This window comes from Mauremys reevesii, linkage group 5 (genome assembly GCF_016161935.1).
Source record: "Mauremys reevesii isolate NIE-2019 linkage group 5, ASM1616193v1, whole genome shotgun sequence".
NCBI lineage: Eukaryota > Metazoa > Chordata > Testudines > Geoemydidae > Mauremys > Mauremys reevesii.
In genome coordinates, this window is record NC_052627.1 from 12,753,498 (window position 1) to 12,778,413 (window position 24,916).

The 24,916-nt window shown below is 41.6% G+C and overlaps 1 protein-coding gene across 3 annotated transcripts; it reads left to right on the plus strand.

Annotated features, from left to right (window-relative positions):
* Window positions 1-5,822: 5,822 nt before the first annotated feature.
* On the plus strand, window positions 5,823-17,475 carry LOC120405912 (cytochrome c oxidase assembly protein COX18, mitochondrial). Of its 3 annotated transcripts, none has more exons than XM_039539844.1 (6): window positions 5,823-5,839; window positions 10,480-10,584; window positions 11,390-11,553; window positions 13,280-13,401; window positions 15,294-15,401; window positions 16,855-17,475. In XM_039539844.1, the coding sequence occupies exons 3-6, from the start codon at window positions 11,409-11,411 to the stop codon at window positions 17,026-17,028; spliced, it is 549 nt and encodes a 182-aa protein (XP_039395778.1). In that variant the 5' UTR covers window positions 5,823-5,839; window positions 10,480-10,584; window positions 11,390-11,408; the 3' UTR covers window positions 17,029-17,475. The 3 variants fall into 3 exon arrangements, with proteins under 3 accessions (XP_039395778.1, XP_039395776.1, XP_039395777.1); XM_039539842.1 differs by lacking the exon at window positions 5,823-5,839 and adding an exon at window positions 6,426-6,831 and having other exon boundaries at window positions 10,484-10,584; XM_039539843.1 differs by lacking the exon at window positions 5,823-5,839 and adding an exon at window positions 6,795-6,831.
* Window positions 17,476-24,916: the final 7,441 nt, after the last annotated feature.

Genomic DNA, 24,916 nt, shown 5'->3' on the forward strand with positions numbered 1-24,916 from the left:
TTTCAGCACTTTACTATGAGTGGGGAATAATGCTATTAAGGTATTTTATGTAACGTGTACCACTCTCCTATAACTTTTGATTAATGCTTCTCCAGTGCTAACAGGGATTATTTTTACTCTTTTGAAATAATCCTTCTGAGGAATAAATACTGCTCAATATTTATTACAACAAAATGTATTCTGTGGGTCAAAAAAACTGAGTTTCTTAGGATGTGGTTTCTTATAAAGCTATCTGTATTTTGTTGACTTGAAAACAAAACTGTAGACACCGGAACATAGGCTGGAATGCCCCATGTTTCGATTGTGGGATCAGGCTTGTTAAATAAAATACTGGGGTTTTTAGAAGTCTGTACTAGGAACATTTTTCAGATACATTTTTTTATATTTCAAATGTAATGCCTTTTATTTGACCAATAAAAAAAGGAACATACTCTTTTGAGACCTGGCAGGGCTTCCCTATCTTTTTTTTAAATACATATGCATAGATTATTGGAGTGTGTATATGCAGAATACTTTATTCATTTTTCTGTTAATTAAGGAATGGCATAACTCAAGAAATATGAGCCATGAGTTAGTTCACTCCTTAAGCCCCAGTACGTTGTGTAATCTTTGTTACTTAGTGATAAAGTACTGTAATCTAGTTACTGTCTTGTGATAGAGGCAAGCCTGTCAGATGCCTTTGCACTGAATAGGCATTTCATAAAAATGCAATGCTGGCTCTTAGTTTAAACTATCTTCTCCCTTCATTGTAAAGGATAATAATTTTATAGTGTGAACAGACATTGGTTTTGAAATTTATGATGGATATCAAAATTTCTGCCTACTGTGTACAAATGGTATTCTGCACTGGTTTTGATACTTAACAGCTCCTTAAATACCCAATTCACAAGAGATGTAGTATGACCCTGAGGGTATGTCTACCCTGCAATTGAAAAACAGCAGCTGGCCTGTGCCAGGTGAATTGGGCTAAGGGGCTATTTATTGTGGTGTAGACGTTCAGGCTCACTCTGTAGCCTGAGCTCTGGGACCCTCACTCCTTGCAGGGTCCCAGAGCCAAACATTTACATCGCAATTAAACAGCCTCTGAGCCTGAGCACTACAAGCCTGAGCCTGGCATGAGCTAGCCAGGGTGCCTAACTGCGGTGTAGACATGCCCTTAGTCATTTTGTCTCCATAAATCCAGGACCAAGGAAACTAAGTTAAAAGATACATGTATAAAGCAAGATGCTAAGCTTCTGAGGTTTGCTAAAACTAAAATCTTGCAGTAGTCAAATTTCATTTGGGAGCAGGAAAGAGAAATCAAAATCAGTCCACTGGATTAATTTTAGACTTTTTTATTTTTGTGTATCAAAAATCACCGACTGAGCTTTCTTTTAATCTCACATCACCGAATACCTGAAACTATCTGCAATTTGTTTTGACCTACAAACAAAAATAGCTTATTCTTGAACCAGGACTATTTCTAAGTAGTTAAAATACAAGAACAAAACACTTATAGCACTTGTACATTCACTGTGATGCAGGAGTTCTGGGCTCCACTTGCATAAAGCTAGTGGATGTCGGTATGCATTAGCCATAACAATTTTTAAATTTGCCATCGTCAGTGTTAAGTTCCTGATGATCTTCTGTTCTTACGGATCTACATTGCCAGGGAGGGGATCAGTAGTAGCAATCAGAACTTGTTTTTTCGAGTATCATTGAAAGTAAAATTTCTCCACTGAAAATACATTATATGGATTATTCCATACCAGACCATAGAAAGTATATGATTTGAGTTGAAATACTTAAATATTCTCCATTGGGTAAATGTGGCTGATCATCATGAGTGACTTAAAGATTTCACTATGTAAAAACAGTTTATAGAAGTTCTCTAATTCTTTGGGATTAAAAAAAAATTACAGCAGATGCTGCTATAGAAATCTAGCATCAACCTTGGCACAGCTCCGTATCAGGTAAGGTTAGAGAGTTAAATCACCACTAAAACACTCTAGAGAGAGATTTCATTTTTGCAGTGAAGTTAAACCTAGACATATGGATCAAGCATCGTGTGTCAACTTCCAGGACAAATTAAAATTTAATAACTGGAATATTTTTAGCAATTTCTTGGTCCGTAGTTACCCACAACAGACTTGACATAAAAGGAACAAATTGAATCTTTACAGTTACTTGCCAGACAAATGAAGCTGTAGCAGGACACAGACACTGCATTTTTGACAGCCAGGCGATTAAATGAAGCAAATGACAAGACTACTGAAAATGAACAAGGTGAGGCAATGTTAGAACTTATAGAGGCCTAACTAAGTTATCTATGACATGATTTGCAAGCTGCCTAACATGGTTTCCCCTTTTCTTAAACAGATAATTAAACATATACACAATCAGAGGCCAACTGAAAGGTAAAAAGCTTAGTAAAGGGGAACCAGAGCCTTTTCATTCCTAAATCTGGACCTATTTGGTAATGACTAACATACATTAGCATAGGCCCAATCCACTCCTGTTGAAGTAAATGGTAATCTTTCCACTGATCTGAAAGAGAGCTGGATCAGGTCCAACATTTGAGGCATGTGAAATGAATTGGTCAGTTCCTCATGATTGAGTGGGCCCATCAGTATACGCCTTTTTGGTACTCTCAGCAGATAAGCTAAGGATTTTCATTTGCTTTAAATGTTAGCTTTGAATTTCAGGGCAGTAGGTCAAGTGATATTGATCACTTCTGGTTACTGCAGTGCTATGCATGGAAATACCTAGGATGGGTGTGTGTGATTTACTTGCAGCAGCTCGCAGAGCCATGGTGTTTGTAATTGCTGGGTACCCCATCAGGACAGTTTTGATCATTATATTCTATGCAAGGTGGAAATTGACTAGCCTCTGTCTAAACTACTTCTGCCTGCCATCTTATGCACCCCAGGGTTTCCCACAATTCTGGACAGCTGGGCTGCTCTCCTCTCTATAGCATGCAGATAGATCAGTGTTTTGGTTTTGCATGGTCTGCCCATGCCCCCTCTGATCCTGCTTGCTGCTAGATTCTCCATCTCTGCAGCAGCAGACTGGTGTTTTATTCCTCCTGCCCTTATTTCCACTTAACTTTTCTGCCCAGTTTTTTGCGTCAGTGAGAGCTGTTCTCCCTCCTTGGCATTCCTCTTCCTCACGGGTCGGTTAGCCTTCCCTGAGACTCCACTGCAGCATCTCTCTGCTGGCTCCTCTATCCCTTACAGCATGGCAGAACAGCCAAGAAAGCAGAGTTAATCTGAGTGGTGCTCTATATGTGAGGCAGCGTTTCCAGATTCAGCAGATGTCAAGTTGTGCCCAGCCTTCTGTCCCTAAATCCATGGGGACCCAAGGCTGCAACTCAAGCAAGTCCCTACCCACCAAGGCAGCTGTGACTCCAATGGGAGGAAAAATAGGCCACGAACCCCAGTGTAGAGAAGAGAGAGGCTCCAAAAGTGAGGAGCACTCTGCCTACCCAACTCTAGAGGTAAGTCCCATGGGACCTTTATAGAACCAAGAGAGGAGGCTTGCGAGGCCATGTCATCCCACCCCCAAATCTTAAAGTGGGTCCTGAGCACCCTAGGAAAAGAAGCAGGGTTTCTAATCAGCTCCCAACCTGCCCAGGAGTGCTCTGACAGGTTCCCCCTTCCCTATGGAATGGACCCAGTGGGGAGGATTCTGAGATAGACCTCTTGAGAGGGCTCCAGGCCTTAAGGAAGGCGAGCTGCAACAACCCACCTCGAAGTCACAGCAGGGCTTCTCCGCTCCCAAAGCACACTAAAAGCTTTTTAAAAAAAATCTAAACAGGGAAAGTAAAAGCGCACACAACCCAGGAGATGAGTCCTTTTCTGCCTCCTCCTCTGAAGGTGAGCTGCCTGGTTCTAAAACCTGAATAGGCTCCTGCATGTAAGCTTCAGAGAAAGTTTCTTCCCTCAAAATCCTACACTTAGGCTGTCTTACCCCTTCACTCCTTTGAGAAAGTGATCAGGGATGAATGGAACAAGCCTGGTAAGGGCAGGCATATTAACAAGAGAGACCTCAGCCTTTCTTAACATTCAAAAACCAAAGGGCTCTATTGCTGAGACACCAAAGGTCAATGTCACTGTAGCATTCCTCACCAGGGATAGTCATTCCCTAGCCTAAGGAACCTTTGGCTCCCATCTTTCTTTTCATTCTCAACAAGGGCTTCAAAGCCTCTTCCAACAACCTCTGAGCATTTCTGGCAGCTACCTACTTTCCAAGAGCATCTATTTCCTGGCGGGAATATTTCAAAGCTCATAAGGCTAGAGATCACCCTACCCTGGGCTCCACTTTAAGGAGTCACTAGCAACAGCATTTGCATCTATTGAGGTGTCAGTTACAATGAGAGTTTCAGCCTGAGCCATGGCTTCCAGCTCAGCAGCCATGCACCACCTATGGTTCACTCCCTGGAAGGTGGCTACTCACTCTATGCAGGTCCTGTGCTCAGCCAAGGTTACAGGCTCCCTCCTTTTTGAAGGAAACATGGATAAAGTGGTGGCTGATTGTTTGGATTTTGCCGCATTGTCTCTCCTTTCCCTATTAAGGTCCCCCAGGAGATGATATAAACCGGCATTCAGAGAGGTGCTCTTTTTGCTGCTCATCCTCATTGGTACCAGTAAAGCCACAACAGATTCCCCCAAGGAAAATGGACTGAAAGTCCAGAGGGACCTTAGCCTCTCTACCTGCCCTCTCCCCATCCACTTTGACACAGATCACATAGGCCTCCACCCAGAGCTAAAGCTGCAGTCAGGATCTCCCATTTCCTAAAGAAATGGTTTTCATTGACCATGCACAAGTGACCCAAGGAACAGTGACCCCATAAAACACAATCTGATTCAGAAGGAAATCTCATTTTCTGGATATGAGAGTGACAGAATACCTTCCCTCAGAAGAAAGGTTCTGTGGGTTCTACACCTTCATTATGCAACAGTGAAGGTAGGGAGGGGTGCATCAAAGCCATTCTTTACCTCAAAAGGCTCAACAAGTGGATGAAGAAAACAAAGTTTCAGAGGGAGACCATGGTCTCTATAATGTCATCCCTGTCCCAGTGGGCTTCTTGACTTCAGTAGATGTGGAATCTTATATCTCCATATCCCCCTCAGACCATGCCACTACAGACTTCCGAGGTTTGCATATGCCAGGAGCCAGTATCAGTTTCTCACACACTCATTTGGCCTGCCCTTGGCCCCCAGGTTTTTACAAAGATGTTGGTACTGATAAGAGCCAGTCAGGTCACAGGGAACTCACCTGTATCCCTTCCCGGACAATATCCTCATCAGAGCTCTATCTCAGTCAGCAGTGCTCAAGGCTATATCTTGGATGTGGAATCTCCTTCATGTACATGGCTTCTTCATCAGGGCCAAGAAAAATTGTTTGGTTTTACCCAGGAATTTATTTTATTGCTCCAGAGCCCGAGGAGGCATTATGCCTCCAACTGCAAGGACTCCTCGTAGTGTGCACAGGGATCACTTCACGGGCACAAGCACACATCAAAAGTCTTCAAAGCTTTCATATGAAAGGTTCAGGACTCCCCACAGCCCATGAAAAATCAAGTATGGGTTCCAGCCAGTCCATGACAGTGTCCACAAAGGCTTGCTCCTCTGCCTTCCACCTCCTTTAGTCCATGCAACACCTACCAAGGGCCGCTGGAGCCAGGAGGGAAAGGCTCACAGCATAAACCTAGAGCTGAGTGCAGTTAGCTTAGCTCTGCAAAGGTTCCAGCCTCGACCCTAGGAGGGGAAACCAGATCCTGGGTCGATCGGACAATAAGAGTGCAGCTGGGTACTTAACCAACCAACGGGGACCACGAGGGGATAATGGAAATACCAAGGTGAGCAGAACAGTCCCTCGGAGCGATCCACCTCACAGGGCACCGGTAGCAAAAGGCAGCCCGGCCCGGCAGGCACAGGTACAGCTTCGGTGTTCAATCTCCTCACACACCCCTTCCCTCCCCCACCCCCGCTCTCAGTGCTGCACGATGCAGATGGTGGGACTCCCCCCAGCCGCCCGCTGTGTGACTCCTACAGACGCCAAGGGGCCCCAGGGAAGGGCGGCGGGCCCCAGCTCCGGGAGGGCCGGTGCCTTGTCACACTTGGCCTCGGGGCCGGCTGGACACGTTTCCGCGACGGGGGACGGTGCTCCGGGAAACAACGAGCGCGGAGCCCTCCGCCTCGGCCACCGCGACCTTGGTTCTCACACCCGCCACTGGAGCCCCCGCACCAGCGTCAAAGCCCCGCCCCCTCCCGTTCTCCCCACGCTCTCCAACGTGGGGCGAGGGGAGTCGGGGTCTGAGCCGACATGGCGCCTCTCCCCACCTCCCGCAGCGGCGCGCGCGCGGAGGGGGAGGGGGCGCTCTAGGCCTCTCGGGGGCTGGCCGGCCGGAAGCTACTGCCGCGTTCCTTCCGGGTTGGGAGGCGGAGAGTTCGGGGCGCGCGGGAGGAGGGCGCGTTGGGTCGCCCCCGCCCCTTCCCGAAGCTACCGGCGCGTGGACTCTGCCCGCGCGCGCGGGCCGTTGCCGGGATGTGGCGTTGGCGGCGCGTGGGGCAGGAGCTGCAGCGGCCCCTCCGCGAGCGGCTCCTGCTGCCGCCCGGCTGGGGGCCGCGCGCTGGGGCCGCCGCCGCCTCCCTACCCAGCGCGAGCCCGGGCGGTTTGTACGAGGCGCTGGCCGAGTCGGCCCCCGTGCATTGGGCGGAGAGCGGGCTGGTGGCGCTGCAGGCGGGCACCGGCCTGCCCTGGTGGCTCAGCATCGTGTGTGTCGGCGCCGCCCTGCGCACCGGCCTCACCCTGCCGCTGGCCGCGCACCAGGGCCACGTCCTGGCCAAGGTGGGTCCGAGATCCGCGGGAGCCCCGGTCCCATCTTCCCCTGTCCCGGGCGGGCACATTGGGGGGTGGGGTGACCTGCCCACGAGCCGCCCCCTCGCCTGGCACCCTGCCCACGCGTGCCAGCCCTGTGCCTGCCGCTGCTTGGCCACGAGTCAACCCGCCCGCCGCGACCCCCTCCCGCCAGTCCCGCCAATGTTCCGACCATCCCAGGCAGGTGTTTGTCCAACCTGCTCTGAGAAACCTCCAGTGGTGGCAATCCCACGGCCTCCCTAGGCAGCTTATTCCAGTGCTTAACCACCCTGACAGGTGACATCGTGTCCAGCCTAAACCGCCCTTGCTGCAATTTAAGCCCATTGCTTCCTGGCCTGTCCTCAGAGGTCAAGGAGAATAATGTTTCTCCCTCCTCCTCGGGCTGTGTATTACTGGAGTGCCTAGCCAGAAAACAGGGGATAGGAGCGATGGGATTGTGGGGTGCGAGTAAGGGGCTTGGCAACCTGTGTAGCCAAGGAAACTAGCTGAGAGCTGCTGGCTTCATGCCTGGCGGTACTCTGTCCTTCCAGAGCTGTGCGACTCTTGTAGCCCAGCCAGTCAGCTGTCATGTACCCCACCATGCTGCAGTGTCTCATTATTTGTTGGGAGAGTAACTAAAGTAGTGATGTAGCATTGTAATTTAATGTGATCTCTGTCCCCTCTCAAGAACAATATTCAGAGGTAAGATTGACATAGCTTAGACCAGGGGTCGGCAACCTTTCCAAAGTGGTGTGCCAAGTCTTTATTTATTCACTCTAAGGTTTTGCGTACCAGTAATACATTGTAACATTTTTAGAAGGTCTCTTTCTATAAGTCTATAATATATAACTAAGCTATTGTTGTGTGTAAAGTAAATAAGTTTTTTAAAATGCTTAAGAAGCTTCATTTAAAATTAAATTAAAATGCAAAGTCCCCCAGAGCGGTGGCCAGGACCCGGGCAGTGTTAGTGCCACTGAAAATCAGCTCGTGTGCCGCCTTCAGCATGCGTGCCATAGGTTGCCTACCCCTGGCTTAGACATTGTTAACACATATGGTGCTGTCTGTGGTTGTGTCTACATTAATTTTAACAAAATATTGCCACCAGTGCTACCACTAGCTCAGCTGCCTTGGTGGATGCCCTTTTGTAGACAAGAGTTCAGCAGCTTCTAAATACTAGATATGCTGCCTCATGAATTATTCCACACATAATACAGTCTAATCCATTTTATTCTACAGCATTTATTATGTATATGTAATATGTTATAGCATGAAATGCTGTGTACATGTAAAAATAAAATGTACAATTATAAAAGGCTTAAACTATGTACTACACATAATTACTATATGAAGAATCACAACTTGTTATGTTTAATTTTCTTATTGTGTAAAAATGAAAACCTAGTTAAGTATCTCCACTGTTGGATATGTTTTTGGTAAGCTATTAGGAGGATGGGAATCATTTACACAACTTTTTCAGCACCACTGATGTCCCCCATAGGCCTGCAAACCAACCAGGTGCTGGCTTGTTAAAATATTTTGTAGATTGTGAAACCTAACAGAATCACAGCAAAAGTGTTGCAGGTGAAGCCTTTTGAATCACAAGATATTATACCTTTTGGTATTACACTAAAGAGAGTAGACAGTATATCAGCTGTAGTGTTTGTGGTAAAATGCTTCATTGCTAAAGAATTGCAGGCTCCTTTGCAACACTAGAATTACTACAGCCATGTTTTATTTGAGTAAAGAGGCTCTATTTAATCAACCTTGCTTTTATTCTTTGTGTTCCTGTCTACAAGATGTGAGAGGATACTTTTCCCTCCTTTGTAAAGTATTTCAGGATTTCAGGATAAAAAAAGCACTGTGAAAATGGCAAGTATTTTATTAGTTTCAGTTTAATATAAGAGGCTTTGTTGCTTTGTAACAGTGCACTTAGAATGCAAAAAGTAGTGCCAAAAACAATTGCTGGAAGGTTACATCTAATAGTGGTTCAGCTAATGTGGAATTGAAATAAGTGTAATCACTGGCAAAGAATGCAGTAAAATTTTCTGTAGCTATTAATTGTAATGTTGCAGAATTAACAGACTCAGCCTAACACCATCCTTTGTGGTACACTGATCTCTGGTTAGGTAGGTTTGTTTGTTATTTATTTACTCAGCAGTGAATATCAATAGCACATCCTTTGTGGCCCCAACACTCCTTATTTAGGGCTTGGCGCTTTGAAGTGCGAGTGTGGTCGCGGCGCCAGCACTGGGAGAGAGCTCTCCCAGCGCTGCAGGTACTCCACCTCCCCGTGGGGATTAGCTTACAGCTGAGGCACTGTTTACACTGGCGCTTTACAGCGCTGTAACTTGCTGCGCTCAGGGGGGTGTTTTTTCACACCCCTGAGCGAGAAAGTTGCAGTGCTGTAAAGCGCCAGTGTAGCCAAGGCCATAGTTGGGAATTTACACTTTCAAAGCAATGGATAAGGGTGGAATATTACTAAAACTCAGCAATTAATGTGCCTTTCTCAGGAGAGTCCAAAATAGTAAGAGCAGAAGTGTGACAGGAAATCCAGCCCAGGAAATCTTTTTCTTGTTTCCATTTTGCTACTGGTAAGGGAAAAGTGAGGCTTGAGAATATGGACAGAAAATTGTAGTTTTGATTTCACCATACAGAATCAGTTCAGGCATAACTCTTTTCTCCCTTGTTTTTTGGACAATTAAAGTAACTTTAAACTGGTGGTGTTAGTTATTGGCACTACATGTGTCTACACACTGAACCAGTTATAATGCAGGTGTGGCAGAGACCATTTTATACCAACCACAATTTCAGAGGAAGTAATCCTCTAGTGTGGTTTTATAAAAGAGATGTTGTCTAGTAATACATCTGAATGGTAGTAAGCCATACAATCTATTTTGACTTTGCTAGCTAGTTGTCACATGGTTCTCCATATCAAAATAAGTATGGTATGTTGTGGCCATCTTTTTTACTTTTTAAAAAGCTATTGAGCAGTAGAGATGAATCATGCCACCTGTGATATTGTCCTTTTATCCTATAAAGTTCTCTGTAGCATTTGTGTGTTTTACCTTGTTCACAATCAGGAGTCCATAGAGCTCAAATATATTAATTTCATGTTTAGACACAAATATTACAAATTCTCTTACCAGTACTACTTCATACTTGTATCTTGCCACATTGACTGCAAAAATGTAAAACTCCATTTTCAGTGCTACATCCCGGGCCTGATCCTATTGAATTAAATGAGATCTTTGCTATAGACTTCAGTGGCTGCAGAATCATACCTTTTAAGGCTGTTCAAAACATGAGTGAGGGGGTTCCACCATTTTTTTTGTATAAGAATTGTGTACAGACCCTTTTATATACTAAAAACCTATAATGAATTATAAAATGCAACCAACACTTGTACTTATGTTCTTTATCACCTGGTAAGATTGATGTTTTATTTGTTGTTTTTGTCAGAAATACTTAGGCATTCTCACTCAAGTTCATCAAAAGCCCAACATATTTACAGGCAGCAAGCACCCACAGATGCATGCATTTCTCTTTACAGTACACATACAGGATGATATGGGGTAGAGAGACTGGTTGCAGATAGAACTCTTTAATTTTACTGTATAATCATTTCTTCCTTTTCTTTAGCTAGCTGGAAAATTTGCAGCCTGAAATAGAAAACCTAGCTAAGCATCTTCGCTATGAAGTTTCAATTCGTGGGAAGCAACTGGGTTGGTCTGAAAAAGTTGCTAGGTAAGATAACAATTGTACAGTATCTTACAAATCCACTTGGGCTGAAAATAAGAGGCATATATAAAGATGATGGCAATATGTATTTATAAAAAGGCTCTACAAATCTGACACTAAAATAATGGATTCTGACTTATTATTTTTATATAAAACTTTTCTGTGTTATTTACATAGACATTTAGGGAATATGCTCATTTGAAGCACTGAATCTGTGATGGAGTAAAACTTATAAGGCCAATTCCTGTTTCCACTGAAGTCAGTCTGGGTTTAGTTGTTGACTTCAGTAGGACCAAGATTTGACCCATAGCTATGGTTTCTAAATCTTTGTTAGGAGGGGATGGCAGGACCTGGCTGTGTCAGCTTTACTACATCCAGTGATTTTCTCATGCAAGAGGAATCCCCAGCTGTCCTGGTATGGTAGCTCCATCTCCTTTGCAGTGTCAGAGTGCAGTCTGAGGATCTGGTCTGTGGTCTGTACACTGAGGAGCTTGTAGTCTTAAATCAGATAAATACAACACACAGAATAAGACATCGAACAGTATTACTAGGAAACAGAGATGGTGAAGAGGTTATCATTAGAAGCCCACAGAAAAGAAAAGGGTTTGAAGGGTGAGATTGGAGGTGATTGGCAGACAACAGATGGAAGGCTGTTCAGGCCATAAAGGGCGAACTCCCTGGTTTGACTTCATTCACCTGGTACTCCAGTGCAATATTTGAAATGAACTAAATGTGATATGCAACCTGTGGTTTATTATTTCAGAATTTGAAAAGTTATATTACAAGGAGTTTTGTTTTGTTTTCCAATCAGGTTCCATTTCAGGAAGAATATGGGAAGGATTGTTTCAGAGTTGTATGTTCGAGACAACTGCCACCCCTTCAAGGCTAGTCTGTTAATGTGGATACAGATTCCAGTGTGGGTGTTTGTTTCCGTAGCTTTGCGTAACTGCAGTGTAGGTGCAGCAGACTCAGAAGGTGATCATTCCGAACAGTTGTACTGAAAATATACATCTGTTTTGATAAATGCACTTCTCCAGTTACAATTTTTACAAACACAGTTTGGTTTTATATTTAAGAATTTGAGTTGTTGAGTTTGAGATGTAAGATTGTTGAAAAAATAGGCCAAACATAGCTAAGTGACTAATGTGAATAATACTGTATTTGTAAGACTTTTGATTAGGCATGTCATAGATTCTACGCCACTGGTCCATGTAATCCAGAAGCCTATCTCTGGCCTATACCCGTACTTTTTGCACCCCAAATTGTTCTGGTAGATCAGGAACTCAGTGCATCCATAGCCACAAAATAACCTCTCTGTTCATTCAGAGAGTTCATTTGCCAGCAGTGCCTGTAAGGGTATTTCTACACTGCACTATAGTGCAGCTCTGAGCTGAAAGAGCAAAGTGGGATGCACGAGATGATCAGTTAACAGCAGTGCTGGAATTTGAGCTCTAGGAACAATCTAAAATGTGTTGGGTATGCTCCTTGGGCACTAAATTATTTTGTGTGCTTTGCAAGCCAAAGTAATCGAAGTCATGCTTAGTATGTAAAGATACTAATGCAACAGTATGCTTAAAATTAAACTGGGATTTTCTCTCATTATAAAGCCTTAACTTTAGATAAAATAAAATGCGTTCATAAAGATGGTACTTTAGTTTATCTTATCCGTAGTATTGGTGTTTTGACCATTTAAAGAGTAGATTATGATATGCAGGATTAACCCAACATATGATGCTTTTGTGTTGATTAAAATGCCATGATATCTTGTATTCCAAGTCTAACAAAGTACTTTGATCGCTGTGGGTTCCTGCACTGATGAATATTGTGTCTTTAATGGCATCCCCCATATGAGAGAGACTTTTCAACTTCAACGGGCAGATTTTAAAAATAATTGTAATGCTCCTGTTCCTCTGGCACATAACATTGTTTTAATTGCTAAATATTACTGGTCTAAATAACTTGTCATTTAGCCCAAAAAAGTTTAGCTACTATTAGGAAAATTGTTTGGTTTTGCAGTTAGGGACAGAAGATTCAGAACAAGTTATTTTTCATCATCTGTTTGTGCCAAATCCTGTCAGCCTGCATTTCTCACTAATAATTTCCTTTTCTTGTTAGATGGCAGACTGCCTTTACTTTTAATCTTTTGGATTAAAAGATTTTTTTAAAAAGACATCATTATATAAATAAAGAGAAACCAATCGTGTTTGCAAAGTGAATTTCCAACTGATGTTTTGTGAGAACCATTTTTTTAAGTCAGTGATAAATACAACATTCTCTCAAATCCACTTTGGATTTCTTTGATTTGGAATTCTTTGATTTCTATATCTCCTTTATATCACATGGTGGATTTTGTCTTATAATCATTTCACAGTCTATAGTTAGGTACGGTTTTCAAATGTCCAAATGTATGTTTGATAGTAAGTGTGAGTAAGACTTAAATGTGAGTTTATGCTGCTACCTGGCAGAGGAAGGAGCTTTCCTACTTGGGATTTATATATTATATTACATCAGTTCCTTGCCCTGGTTCTGAGGGAAAGGAAGGATGTTAAACTTACCAGTTGGCACCAAAAAAAAAAAAAGCATTGCCACAGAATAACAAAAATGTTTACTTTGAAAGTCCAATTTAAAAGCAAAGTTATGCATAATTTTGACTGACTTTGAGGAGAATGACATACTAAATATATATATGTATTTTAAACAGTCCTTGCAGTTCAGGAACAGCTGTCAACAGGTGGAACCCTGTGGTTTACAGACCTTACTGTACCCGATACTACATGGATTTTGCCAGTTTCACTTGGGCTCCTCAATTTGCTGATAGTGGAGGTATGTTGCTGGTGAATATTGGACCATTGTGAAAATTATAATTCTTTCTATAAAGTTAGGACTGGTTCACGACTACCTTACGAAGTGTAAAAATACCATGGCAGCTTCTGATTATAAATATGCACCTTAATTCCTGGTGTAGAAGGGAAAAACTGCATAATTGTTTCAAGGTTGAAGTTGTATGGGTCCTGCACATTGTAATTGCTGATAAATTCTAATGTGGCATTTCAGAAACTGCTTTTATGTAGCTTAACCTCAGAAAAGTTTACTCTTCACTCCAGAGTGATTCCTGTGAGAATACTTTAATTAGCCTACTGCATTTTATTAACACTGCAGCTTATAAAGGTTAAGGTTTTGGTGTGTGAATAATACATTCCTGTGGGCTGCATTTACTGGCAGCTTTCTTTTCCATGTTAGGATTATGTAGTTCCACTTTTAAGATATTGTAAGTGATGATCGTGGGTACAGTAGGTATGATTCTAAATGAGCTTAAAACTTGATAAAAGCAAACTACTTAAAATATTAAGTTTAAAATAGTAATTGAGAAAAAGTGCTTTATTATTTTAAGAAAGAAAAGGGATTGAGAGACTGGTACCTCTTATAGATGTCATCAAGATTAGCCAGGGCATCTCAGCACTTAACTATTTGAACCCATTTTCCAAATGAACCAGTATCATGCAGTGTCTATAGTTATACATTCTGGTTTTGTTTTGATTAATGACCAAAAAAACCTATCTAGTAGGAAAGAAGGTTTACTTCCACTCCTGAGAAGTATGCTGTCCCAACCTTGAGAACTCACATTGTGCTGTAAAAAAAATTACATTCATAACTTTAAAAGTAGAAAGTAAAGAGATTTCTCTTTCATAATTAAAGCTAGTAAACATTGCATAGTAAATGTGTTTGAGAAGACATATGTTAAAGTGTAAAATCAAGAATGTTTTACTAATTTTGAACTCAAGCTTTTTTTATACATTTGTTACATCATAAGCAGGAATATGTCCTACACATACAACAGAAGTTCACAGATATTGGGGCACTACACACACAAGTCTGTGGTCTCTTTTTCGGCATCCTTGATGAGTCCAAAGATGCTCCTTCATTGTGTAGGGAGGCAAGATCAAACAGAAAATAAAATAACTGAAAGGAAAGAAAAGTGGCTTACACATTAAACCAGGCCTCATTATAAATTCTTGTTGATATACTGAATTTTTTGGAATAAGAATGAGAATGTTAATGAATATTAAAAATAAAATATGTAGAGGAGTCTGGATTCCCCATGTTCTTGCTCTTTTGCAAATCTCTGCAGAAATAGTTACTATTTAGTCTCTCTCTGTTATCTGTCACAGTCCTCCTCATTGCCTTCATGTGTCTGGATTTCATTCTTGTTCTGTTTTATTTTTTTCCAAGTAATGTGGCTTAGGAAGTTTTGTGAAATGAAAGTCAAGGTTTGCCTATACACGTTCTGCTTCTGTTCAGTTATTCATTAAGTAGGTTGGGGATAATGGTCTATCTCTTCTCAGTAGCCATCTCTCAGAGGACTGTGCTTGAGGATCAGGTGTTGGAGGCTTATTCAATGTGCAAAAGCTATTCTCCTGTGAAATAATGTTCTCTTAAAATGTTTTAGACTCTTAGTCTTGGTATAAAATCTGCCAGGAAAGGATTGAGTATTGACTGTAAGGCACCAAACAAATTTAAGGAAGGAATTTATGAATGTTTTAAATTTACTTGATTTGAGCCTCCCAATAATTGAAAAGAATGTGAAAAGAATATTTGGGTGGAACAAACCTGTTCTAACATTGACTGTGCATGTTTAACTTCCCTTGTATTAAAAACTTCCCTTGTATTTCTCTGGTGTGTGTGGGTTGGTGGTTGTTTTTTTTGTGCCTCTTCAGATCTTTGCTCTGCGAAAACTTGAACTGTCCAGGTTCCAGAAGTACGTTACCAACTTCATTCGAGGACTGTCAATACTGATGGTTCCTATTGCTGCAACTGTACCTTCAGTAAGTACAAAACATAATCGTGTGTAGTAGGTGAGACTCTGCATTAATCCGTGCCTGTGTTGGCCAGACTTGATTCATGGTGCTCTAAGTGCATCCCAAGTGCATGATCTGTATTGCGGACCGTAGTTGATATTATACTTCATACCATTTTAATAGCAGCGACTTCACTCAAGTAGTAGTGTGTGCAGGATTTGTAATTTATAAGGGTCACCATTCAGTACTGAATATGTGAAAGGTGCTGTTTGCACTTACATTACATTAGATGCAGCCTCTAGGGTCTTCCAAAAGTGTTATGTGCATCGTTACAAGCACTGCACGTTTCATAATATGTAAGACACAATAACAAATAACCTGTTCCAAGGAGCTTACAATCTATAAGACAGACATAGATAAGACAAGATAGGCTGGGAGATCCATGGAAGCAGTTGACTTCAAATGTTAAACAAACAAACAAATGTGATGTGACTAGAGATTTTGGGGCCTCCTGGAAGTAATACTGGAACTGAGTGGTGTTCATTGCATGGAAGGGAGGACACAAAGGAGTTACTAAGACTGGCATCACTATAGAAAAAAGGTTGATAGAGAAAATAAGAAACAAGATCAAGCCATCAGTGGAATGTTGTTTTTTTTAATTTGGTTTTGTTTTAATTATTTTGTATATAATGTGGTATTTTTCTGATTACACTGTTAGAATCCAACAAAAGTATTCTCTTAACTAGCCTATTGACAGTAGGTTGATCTAAACCCTACTATGCAAACTTTTACTGGAACAAATGAGATTTTTACACGGTGTTCATACTATGGTACATGTTCAATATGTATTTTTTTTTGAAAGTAGGTGCTTTATAGTATTTTTGCCAAATATTAAAAATAGAGCCCACAAACTCATTGTTGCTAACATCATTTTTTAAAAGTTGAGTATTAGAAAATATCTGGAGTTGGTCTATATTTGGATTTACCTTGTGAATTGAAAGGCAAACCATGTTCATGTAACTAGAGACAGATGATATTGCAGAAAAGGTTTATTTACTGTAAGATCCGAACAACATCTTGAAAATGTTTTGAGAGTAGATTTGTATGTGAAGAAATGCATGTTTAATTGTGTGTTTGAAGTAGTTAAGAGATTCTTGTACACAGTTGTTGGGCTTATCAAGCCTTTTTAGACTAAAACAGGATAAAATTTGAAATATGAATTTAAAACATTGGGTCCTGTAGTTTTGTCAATTTTTAGCATAGATCACATTTTTACAGTAGAGTTCAAAAACCGTGAAAAATGGGGTTTGTAATGGAAGCATTGCTTAACTGTAGCTATTTATTTAAGGGTGCATATGTAGGAGAGTTGATTTTCTTAATAAGAAATAATTAATTATTGTAGTTTGTGAAAAGCTACTGGAATTGCAGTGCTTTTATTGCCTTTTGGGTTGCTGAATGCTGTGTTCCTGTCTCCTTGCAGTCCATGGCTTTGTACTGGTTATTCTCCAGCTTCATGGGACTCTCACACAACCTGCTACTGCGCTCTCCAACTTTTCGTCGACTGTGCCGCATACCAAGGACCAAGTCTGACTCAGACACTCCTTATAGGGATATAGTCTCTGCCTTTTATACTAAGTACTTTTTTAAAAAGTGATTCATTTTGCATTCAGGGGAAGAACTACCCTATACAGGCAACTTGAGTAATTCAGAAGTCATATTGTATTGAAATGTATCTATTTAATATGGGGCAAATCTATGCTACCATGCTGCATCAGCGCAGTTGCACTGATGCAGCTGCACTGCTGTAGCGCACCTGGTGAAGAAATGCTATGCTGACGGGAGGGCGTCTCCCACCGACATAGCGCAGTGTGGACACTGCTTTAAGTCGATGTCAGTTACGTCACTCGGGTGTGAAAAAGCCACCCCCTGAGCAACGTAAGTTACATCAGCTGAAGCAGTAGTGTATCCAAGCCCTGAGTGTCTCCTTGAAACAGAATGTGAAAGGCTGTCGTTGGAACTGTATTTTTCCTAATAAAACAGTGGCTGTCTCTGACAAGAAGTGGAGTGGGTAATTGTACTAACTTCTTGGCGCAGTGCAAAATTTTTAGTTCATGTGGTGTTTTTGTAAGTTGGGTGTCCAATTAATAGCAGCTTCTTTCCTTTATTGGTAATTCAGGATGACAATAGATGTTAAAATTGTGGCTGATGTAGCTCTGCTATTTACACTGAGTCTGATCTTAACTAAAGGCTAGTGAACAACAATGTAGCTTTATTTGAAGACTGAATGGGTCACTGGGTTGGTAATGGTGTACTAGGTCTCCTCTCTGACACTTGTTCAGGTTCAGATTCAGTAGTTGACCACATGTCTTCAATCTGTTGGCCCATGGGAAAGTTCTACGGACAACTGAGATGGTGTTTTTGTGAAACAAAAAGGTGGATTAAATGCCCACTCGTTTGCAGTGTCCGCAAACTAATCTGAAACAAGATAGGAATCTGTGGATTTACACAGCATGACAAAAGGTTCACTGCTACTATCCAGGGGAACAGGTGCAGAACTTTGACTCAGGATACAAGGGTTCTGTTCTTGGCTCTCATGTTGACCTTGTGTAAGTCACTTAATCTCTCCATATTTTAGTTTCCCCATGTATAAAATGGGGATAATGATACTTATCCTGCTTTGTGTTTAAAAAAAAAAAAAGCATCATGTGAAAGAGCGTATTAGTCCGGCAGTAGTCATAGGCACCGGTCTCACTTTTGTATAGAACTATGTCACACAGCTCTGCAAGACCAAAAGAACATTGTTTTATATGTCATGTACACACTGTGGAATGTTTAAGTTCAGTGTCCATAAAGAAAGGAATTAATTACTACAACATAAAATTGAAATGAAATGATTATTTTAATTGAATGCAAAAAGGTGCGGATATGGGAAGCCAGTTCAAATAATTTACTAAATACACAGTATCAAATGTAGAAGACATTGGGGCTACTCACTGCACACACAGAAAGAATACATAACCATACATAGTCTTTCTGACAGCTGTCTGCACTCACACCCTCCTCCTTTGTGGGTTCTTGCCTTGATTTGATTTAATCATACGTCAGCAGGCAGTTGTCCCTTTGTTCTGATGGATCCTACAAGTTAAACTCCATTTCCATTGAAGTTTCACAGCCATCTCCCCAAAATGAGATTTTTGTTCTTCTAACCAGATGCATTTTAAAAAGGCCACTCTTGGATTCCATGCTTGTTACTTTTCCTTCCCATTCCTTCTCCCTGTTTGTATCAGACCTCATTGTTTTGCCCTAATCTTTCCAGTTTGTTTGTGTCTTTTAGTGTAGATCTTGATTAGCGCCCCCCCCCCCCCAAGAACAGAGCTTAGAGGGAGGAACTTGTTTTATAAATACTTTTTAAATGACCAAAGGCTGGATTCAACTCTTATTGAAATCAGTGGAATGGCACTCATTACATTCAGTGTTGGTTTTGACCCTAAATTCACAACTACTGAAACCAGAGCAAGAAGCCGTATATTGCTTGTAATCTTGCTTTCAGTGTTTGTCAGACCAGTGGGACAAATTCATCCCTTTTGAATTCTTACAATCAGTGTTGTATTTGGCCCATTAAACTTTAACAAACAGAATCTCAAACTAAGTTCTGTAGGGAAGAAATGGCTGCTTTCTCCATGGTTAGAGGCGAGTGGGTGGACCTGGTGAAGGAGAGAGGAGTAAGTAGGGTGCCAGGCAGGTATAGAGAAGAGAAACAAGCTGACTGTTTGATACTCCTTAGCCAATGCTGAGGTGAACGGGGCGCTGTGGTGGTTTTGGCTGTTTCTCGGATAGCACAGAAGTGCAGCTGTTGCTCCACCAACTGGCTGAAAAGCCTCCTGCCACAGACAGCTGTGGATGGTGTTAATCCAGGATTTGGCAGGTAAATAGTGAAGATTTTTCAAATACTTTGTTTAAAAATGCTGTGGCACCTTATAAACTAACTGACGTTTTGCAGCATGAGCTTTCGTGGGTGAATATCCACTTCTTCGGATGCAAGTAGTGGAAATTTCCAGGGGCAAGTTTATATATGCAAGCAAGAAGCAAGCTAGAGATAACGAGGTTAGTTCAATCAGGGAGGATGCGGCCCTGTTCTAGCAGTTGAGTGAAAACCAAGGGAGGAGAAACTGGTTCTGTAGTTGGCAAACCATTCACAGTCTTTGTTTAATCCTGAGCTAATCCATCAGCTCAGGATTAAACAAAGACTGTGAATGGCTTGCCCACTACAGAACCAGTTTCTCCTCCCTTGGTTTTCACACCTCAACTGCTAGAACAGGGCCTCATCCTCCCTGATTGATCTAACCTCGTTATCTCTAGCTTGCTTCTTGATTGCTTATATATACACACCTGCCCCTGGAAATTTCCACTACTTGCATCCGAAGAAGTGGGTATTCACCCACGAAAGCTCATGCTGCAAAACGTCAGTTAGTCTATAAGATGCCACAGGTTTCTTTGCTGCTTTTACAGATCCAGACTAACACGGCTACCCCTCTGATACTTGTTTAAAAATGTAAATGTTTAATTGTTAATCTTGGAGTTATTAATCCCTACTCCCCCAGAATTGACACAAACATTCAATGTGCATTTAGCATACATTCTCTGTAGACAGGAGCGGCACCAGGGTTTTTGGAGCCCTAGGCAGGGATCCTTCCACGCTCCCGGTCGTTGGCGGCAATTCTGCGGCGGGGGAGGTCCTTCCGCGCTCCCAGTCTTCAGGGCACTTCGGCGGCGGGTCCTAGAGTGAGTGAAGGACCCGCCGCAGAATTGCCGCTGAAGACCCGGAGCGCGGAAGGACCTCCCCGCCGCAGAATTGCCGCCCCCCCAAATCCTGGCGGTTGCCTAAATGGAAGCGCCGGCCCTGTCTGTAGAGAGCATAAAATAGTGCTTCCATGTAAAGTGGTAGCTTGACTGCCTTGCGGACTGAAATCCTCCATTCACAAGACAGGCACTAAATTGGCAGTGACAGTTTTCCTACAGTTTTCTTACTGATGACTTAGAAGAGGTACCACCAGTGGCAGAATGAGGCTCGTTCAGTGTCCGGGTCTATTAAATCCCTGCCCTCTGCTGAGAACATTGCCAGTTACAGTGGTAGTTTTTGTAATGGGTTCTCACCTGACTGTACAAATAGCAGTCAACCCTCACAACATCCATGTAAGGTTAAGATTAAATTTTCTAAACTGCCTTCTATTTCTAAGTGCCCAGCTTTGAGGCACTTACATAGCATGGGGTGTTTTTTTAAATTTCAAGGAGGTGCTAAGTGCTGCATCTCACTGAATTCAACTGACACTGTGGGAGTTCAGCACCTTTGGAAAAAGTAGCCACAAAGTGACTCTCATTGGACACCCAAAAAAATCAGTGGATGCTTTTGAGAATGTAAGTCTAATTTTGCAGTCAGTGGCAAAGCTTACGAGTGCTGGGTAAGATGTATGGGAATAATGCCTAGCTCTTTTAGTGCTTATCAGTAAATCTCAAAGTTCTTTACAGAGGGAGGTAAGTACATTTGTCTCACTGTGGCCTTTATAGTCGACTTTAGACCTCAGTTTTAATCATTTTTAAAGGGAGCTAAAACTGTTTAGTGGTACATTACTACTGAGTTGAAGAAAGCTAATAAACATGCTTGAGGCAAATGGGAAAGACTGACTTTGTGGGAAGCACTTAGGGTCTCTGGAACACCCTACTCAGCACAGAAGTGGCCCATTCTTTAAACACATCCTTGTGTTTTTTTCAAGTCTCTTGAACTAGGTAGATACACTATATCACCAAACAAGGCAATGACGACACAAAAGCAGATGTCTCTATTTCCAGTACATCCACAAACATAACCCAACTGTACCACTTCTGTCTGTATTTCTATTTTCATTGTGAATGGAGATGCACTGAATCGCTGGACCCAATCCATCACTTACACCCACTTTGCTGGGCATGCAATACAAGATGTGAGAAATACTTCTCCCCTTCCCTGACACCTGTGGAAAACACACTACTTTTCCAGAGATCCAGTCACAGCTAGTAAAACTACTCCTTCCAACACAAAAATGCAGAGCATTTTGAGGACTACATAAACAATGCTGCTGACTAGTGTAATCCAAGAAAAAATGCAGTCCTAGAATTTGTCTAGGATGCTCAAATGCAACACTAGAGTTTTCAGCAAGGTCCTGTTTAGTCTAATTTTTCAGTTACACTTACAAAAAAGAAAATGACTTGTCTATGGGCAGATTGAGTCTGGCTCAGGCAGTGTCTGAACTCCCAGTTGTTTTCTTTCAATCACTAGATTGCAACTTTTGCTACCAGGTTATGGTTTATTCAATGACACAGCTTTAAAAATATAAGCTCTAACATTGAGTTATTTACTCAACCTAAAGGTTTTATATAGGTACAATTATAAAATTTACATCGGATTATATATTCTAACACGTAGATCTAAATCCTGAACTCATTTCTCATTTTATTTACTACTTTAGGGCCAATGTGCAGTACAAAAAAACCAAAGACACTCCCTGCCTCTATTAGATTAGTCAGAGATCCCAATCCTGCAAATACACACCTATTTAAGTATAAGCATTATGGAGCTAGTCATATAGTTACACAGGTAAGTGCAGGATTGAGGACTAAGATTTGATCCTTTTTTAAAAACATCTTAACCTACTTTACAATGTAACTTGCTTAAGTCTTGTTGGGTAGAAACATGAGGCAGTGAAAAGAATTGAAATATTGGTCTCGGCACCATACAAAATAGAAAAGAAGAAATAGAATGGTTTGTCCAACATTGCTTACAGAGTTTATTTCTCCTCCTGCTGAAGTCAATGGGAGATTTTTCCATTGACTAGAATTGGAGCAAGACCTACCCTACCACAAGTGTGCAAACTCTTATTCACATACATAGTACCATTGATCTCATGGTACTGCTAAGTTCTTGGCCTAAGATGAGTGAGTTTTTAGGGAAAGGTCAGATAACAAAACTAGAGATTCATAATTAAGTGTCAATAAAACAAAGGAAGCGAATCCAAAACCGATTAAAGGCTCTTACACAATCTGTGAGTAGACTGGAGCTTATTGCCACAGGATGTCATTGAGACCAAGAACTTTGCAAAATTCAAAGAGGGATTGGACATTTACATGGATAAGAATATTTAGAGTAAGCAAATGAAAATAATGCTTATTCAACTTTGCAAAATGCTTAGAGGGCTATAATTGAAGAGCACTCTGTATCTGCAAAGTATAATTGTAGTGTACTTTTCCCTTGCTTCTTACTGTCTGTTAAAATGCAGAAGGTTTCACAGAAGAAGCCTTATACCCCTTATATTAGTTTCAGGGAAAGCTGGGAAGCAATTTAAGTATAAGAAAATGTTAAGTATTAAATGCATTCTATCACATTCAGAGGAAGAGAAAAGGAAACATGGTATTGCCTGTAGGTGGCACCTATGGACTAAAAATATTGTTATAGTTTTATATTATTACAGGGTCAGCAGCAATACTGCCCATGCTGGCTCTATTATGGAAAGTCTGTGCTTCAGAACCTGAATTGCATTTTGGGGGTACTACCATGGAAACCACCACAGTTTATCTGTGTGTTCTCAAATAGTGTGTGCACTTGCTATATTTGCACAGCGGAATGTAAGAATGGGAAATTCCTCGCGTACAGTGACATTCTCCTGTCCATTGGAAATAAGTTCAGAAGATTTCCCTAATATTTATATGTTTGTATGTTAAATTGAAATTAATATTCAACTAAGGCAATGACATTGGGCAAAATCTGACTGGTTCAGGTTCAAACTGAAAACCCATTCCCCTTTTTGCACAATTAAAATAATAATTTTTGACGTTAGGCCAGATTCATTCAACCCTCCATAGCCCTGCTTTCAGAGTAGGTTCCTGCTCCTAGGATCCTAATGGTCCATTGGGTCTTCCTCTTGTGTTCAGCTTCCCCTGATGTGGCTTACCCTGGGCATCTTTGAAATGCAAGCACACAGCAATTCCTTCAAGTTGCTCTGTTTGTTTATCCTAGCTGGCATCTTGCTATGTTAAATATTCTACCATCAGTCATTTTATGCCTCCGGTGAGGCAATAGTGTTCCACTTCATTTGTCAACCCCAGAGTCACAGCATAGAGATTCCATGAAATTTGGCTCCACCTTTTTACCATTCAGCTAAACAAGTTTTACTGTATCAGGGGATCTTTTAAGGACTGCATGCAAATCCAAAGTGATAATGGACTTCCACAGCAGGGAAATTTGGAGGCAGTTAGCATCCATCACCTGCTTCTGGGCCTGCATCATGCAAACGAGCCAGCCTTTCATAAACATTGGGATTGTCCTTCCGCAGAACCACAGGAGAAAAGGAAGATACAACATATTCAACTGGTAAGTGAAAGCCTCAAGGAAGGTGGGAAACAGGCCACTGTCTTCACCTGTTTTGCAGTGTCAGCAGGAACGGCTGTGGTAAACATGGAGCAATGCCAGGTTTATGTGACTTTTATGGAAGGATTCTGGGAAGAGATTATCCTCCATCTTCATGGCAGTTATGCAAAGACAGAGGTCTAGATTCCTGAACAGCTGGGTAAAGCATATGTACTATTAATTTAAAGGGCAGTTTGCAGAGGAGAGGTGTGGATTTTGTTTGTTTTTACACTATTGAGATCTAGACATACAATATTTAACAGAAATCAGTTTTGGAGAAGATTTATAAGCAGTTGTGATTATCTGTGGATCCATAAATTTCCTCAATCTGAAATGGATACCATACATTTGGTAGCAGGTCAGCAGGCCATTTAGTGTTGCCAATGTTAAGTGATCAAATCTGGCCCTCAGAAATTCCCAGTTGTTCCTGTAGAGAAAGTAAATTCTCAATGTTCGACTATATTTCAGAAAACGTGGGGGAGAAGGGTAGTTGTATATTTGTAAAACTGCAGAGGTTTTGTACATTCTAAAAGTTTTTAGTGCTTGTACAACCGTTCATTACTTAACAAATACAAATGCACTGAAAATTGTAATATGTAATAAAATATGTAAAATTGTAATAAAATTGTGTATTAAGATTCATCTTGTCCTTATCTGAAATGTTGACCCAAGCTGTAACTAAGGAGGACTGTCTACAGTTGTCGTTTTCAAACATGCAGGAATCCGAAGGAATGAAAGTGTGACAGATGTCTATTTTCGCATGCTGCTTTTGGAGCTGACCCACTTGTTCAGCATCTATTCTATTTTCTCCTTAAATTTACTGCATCTGGACAGTGTGACAGCTTAATGTTTGTCAGAAGTTTCTATAACTTCAGTTATGTAGGACATATCCAGTCCGTCTTGGCTTTTGCTAAACTGCCTGTATTGGTGAGGCACAACGTTACAGCTTCTCCCCTCCTCGCTCTGTTGAACAGACATTGGATTTTGATCACACTGGTTTTGCACCATGGGAGAGAGGCAAGTCAACACTATTTGTTTCAGCACTGCCTCCCAACAATGCAATTGACAACTCCAGCACTTCTTTTGGGGGGCCCAATATTGTTTC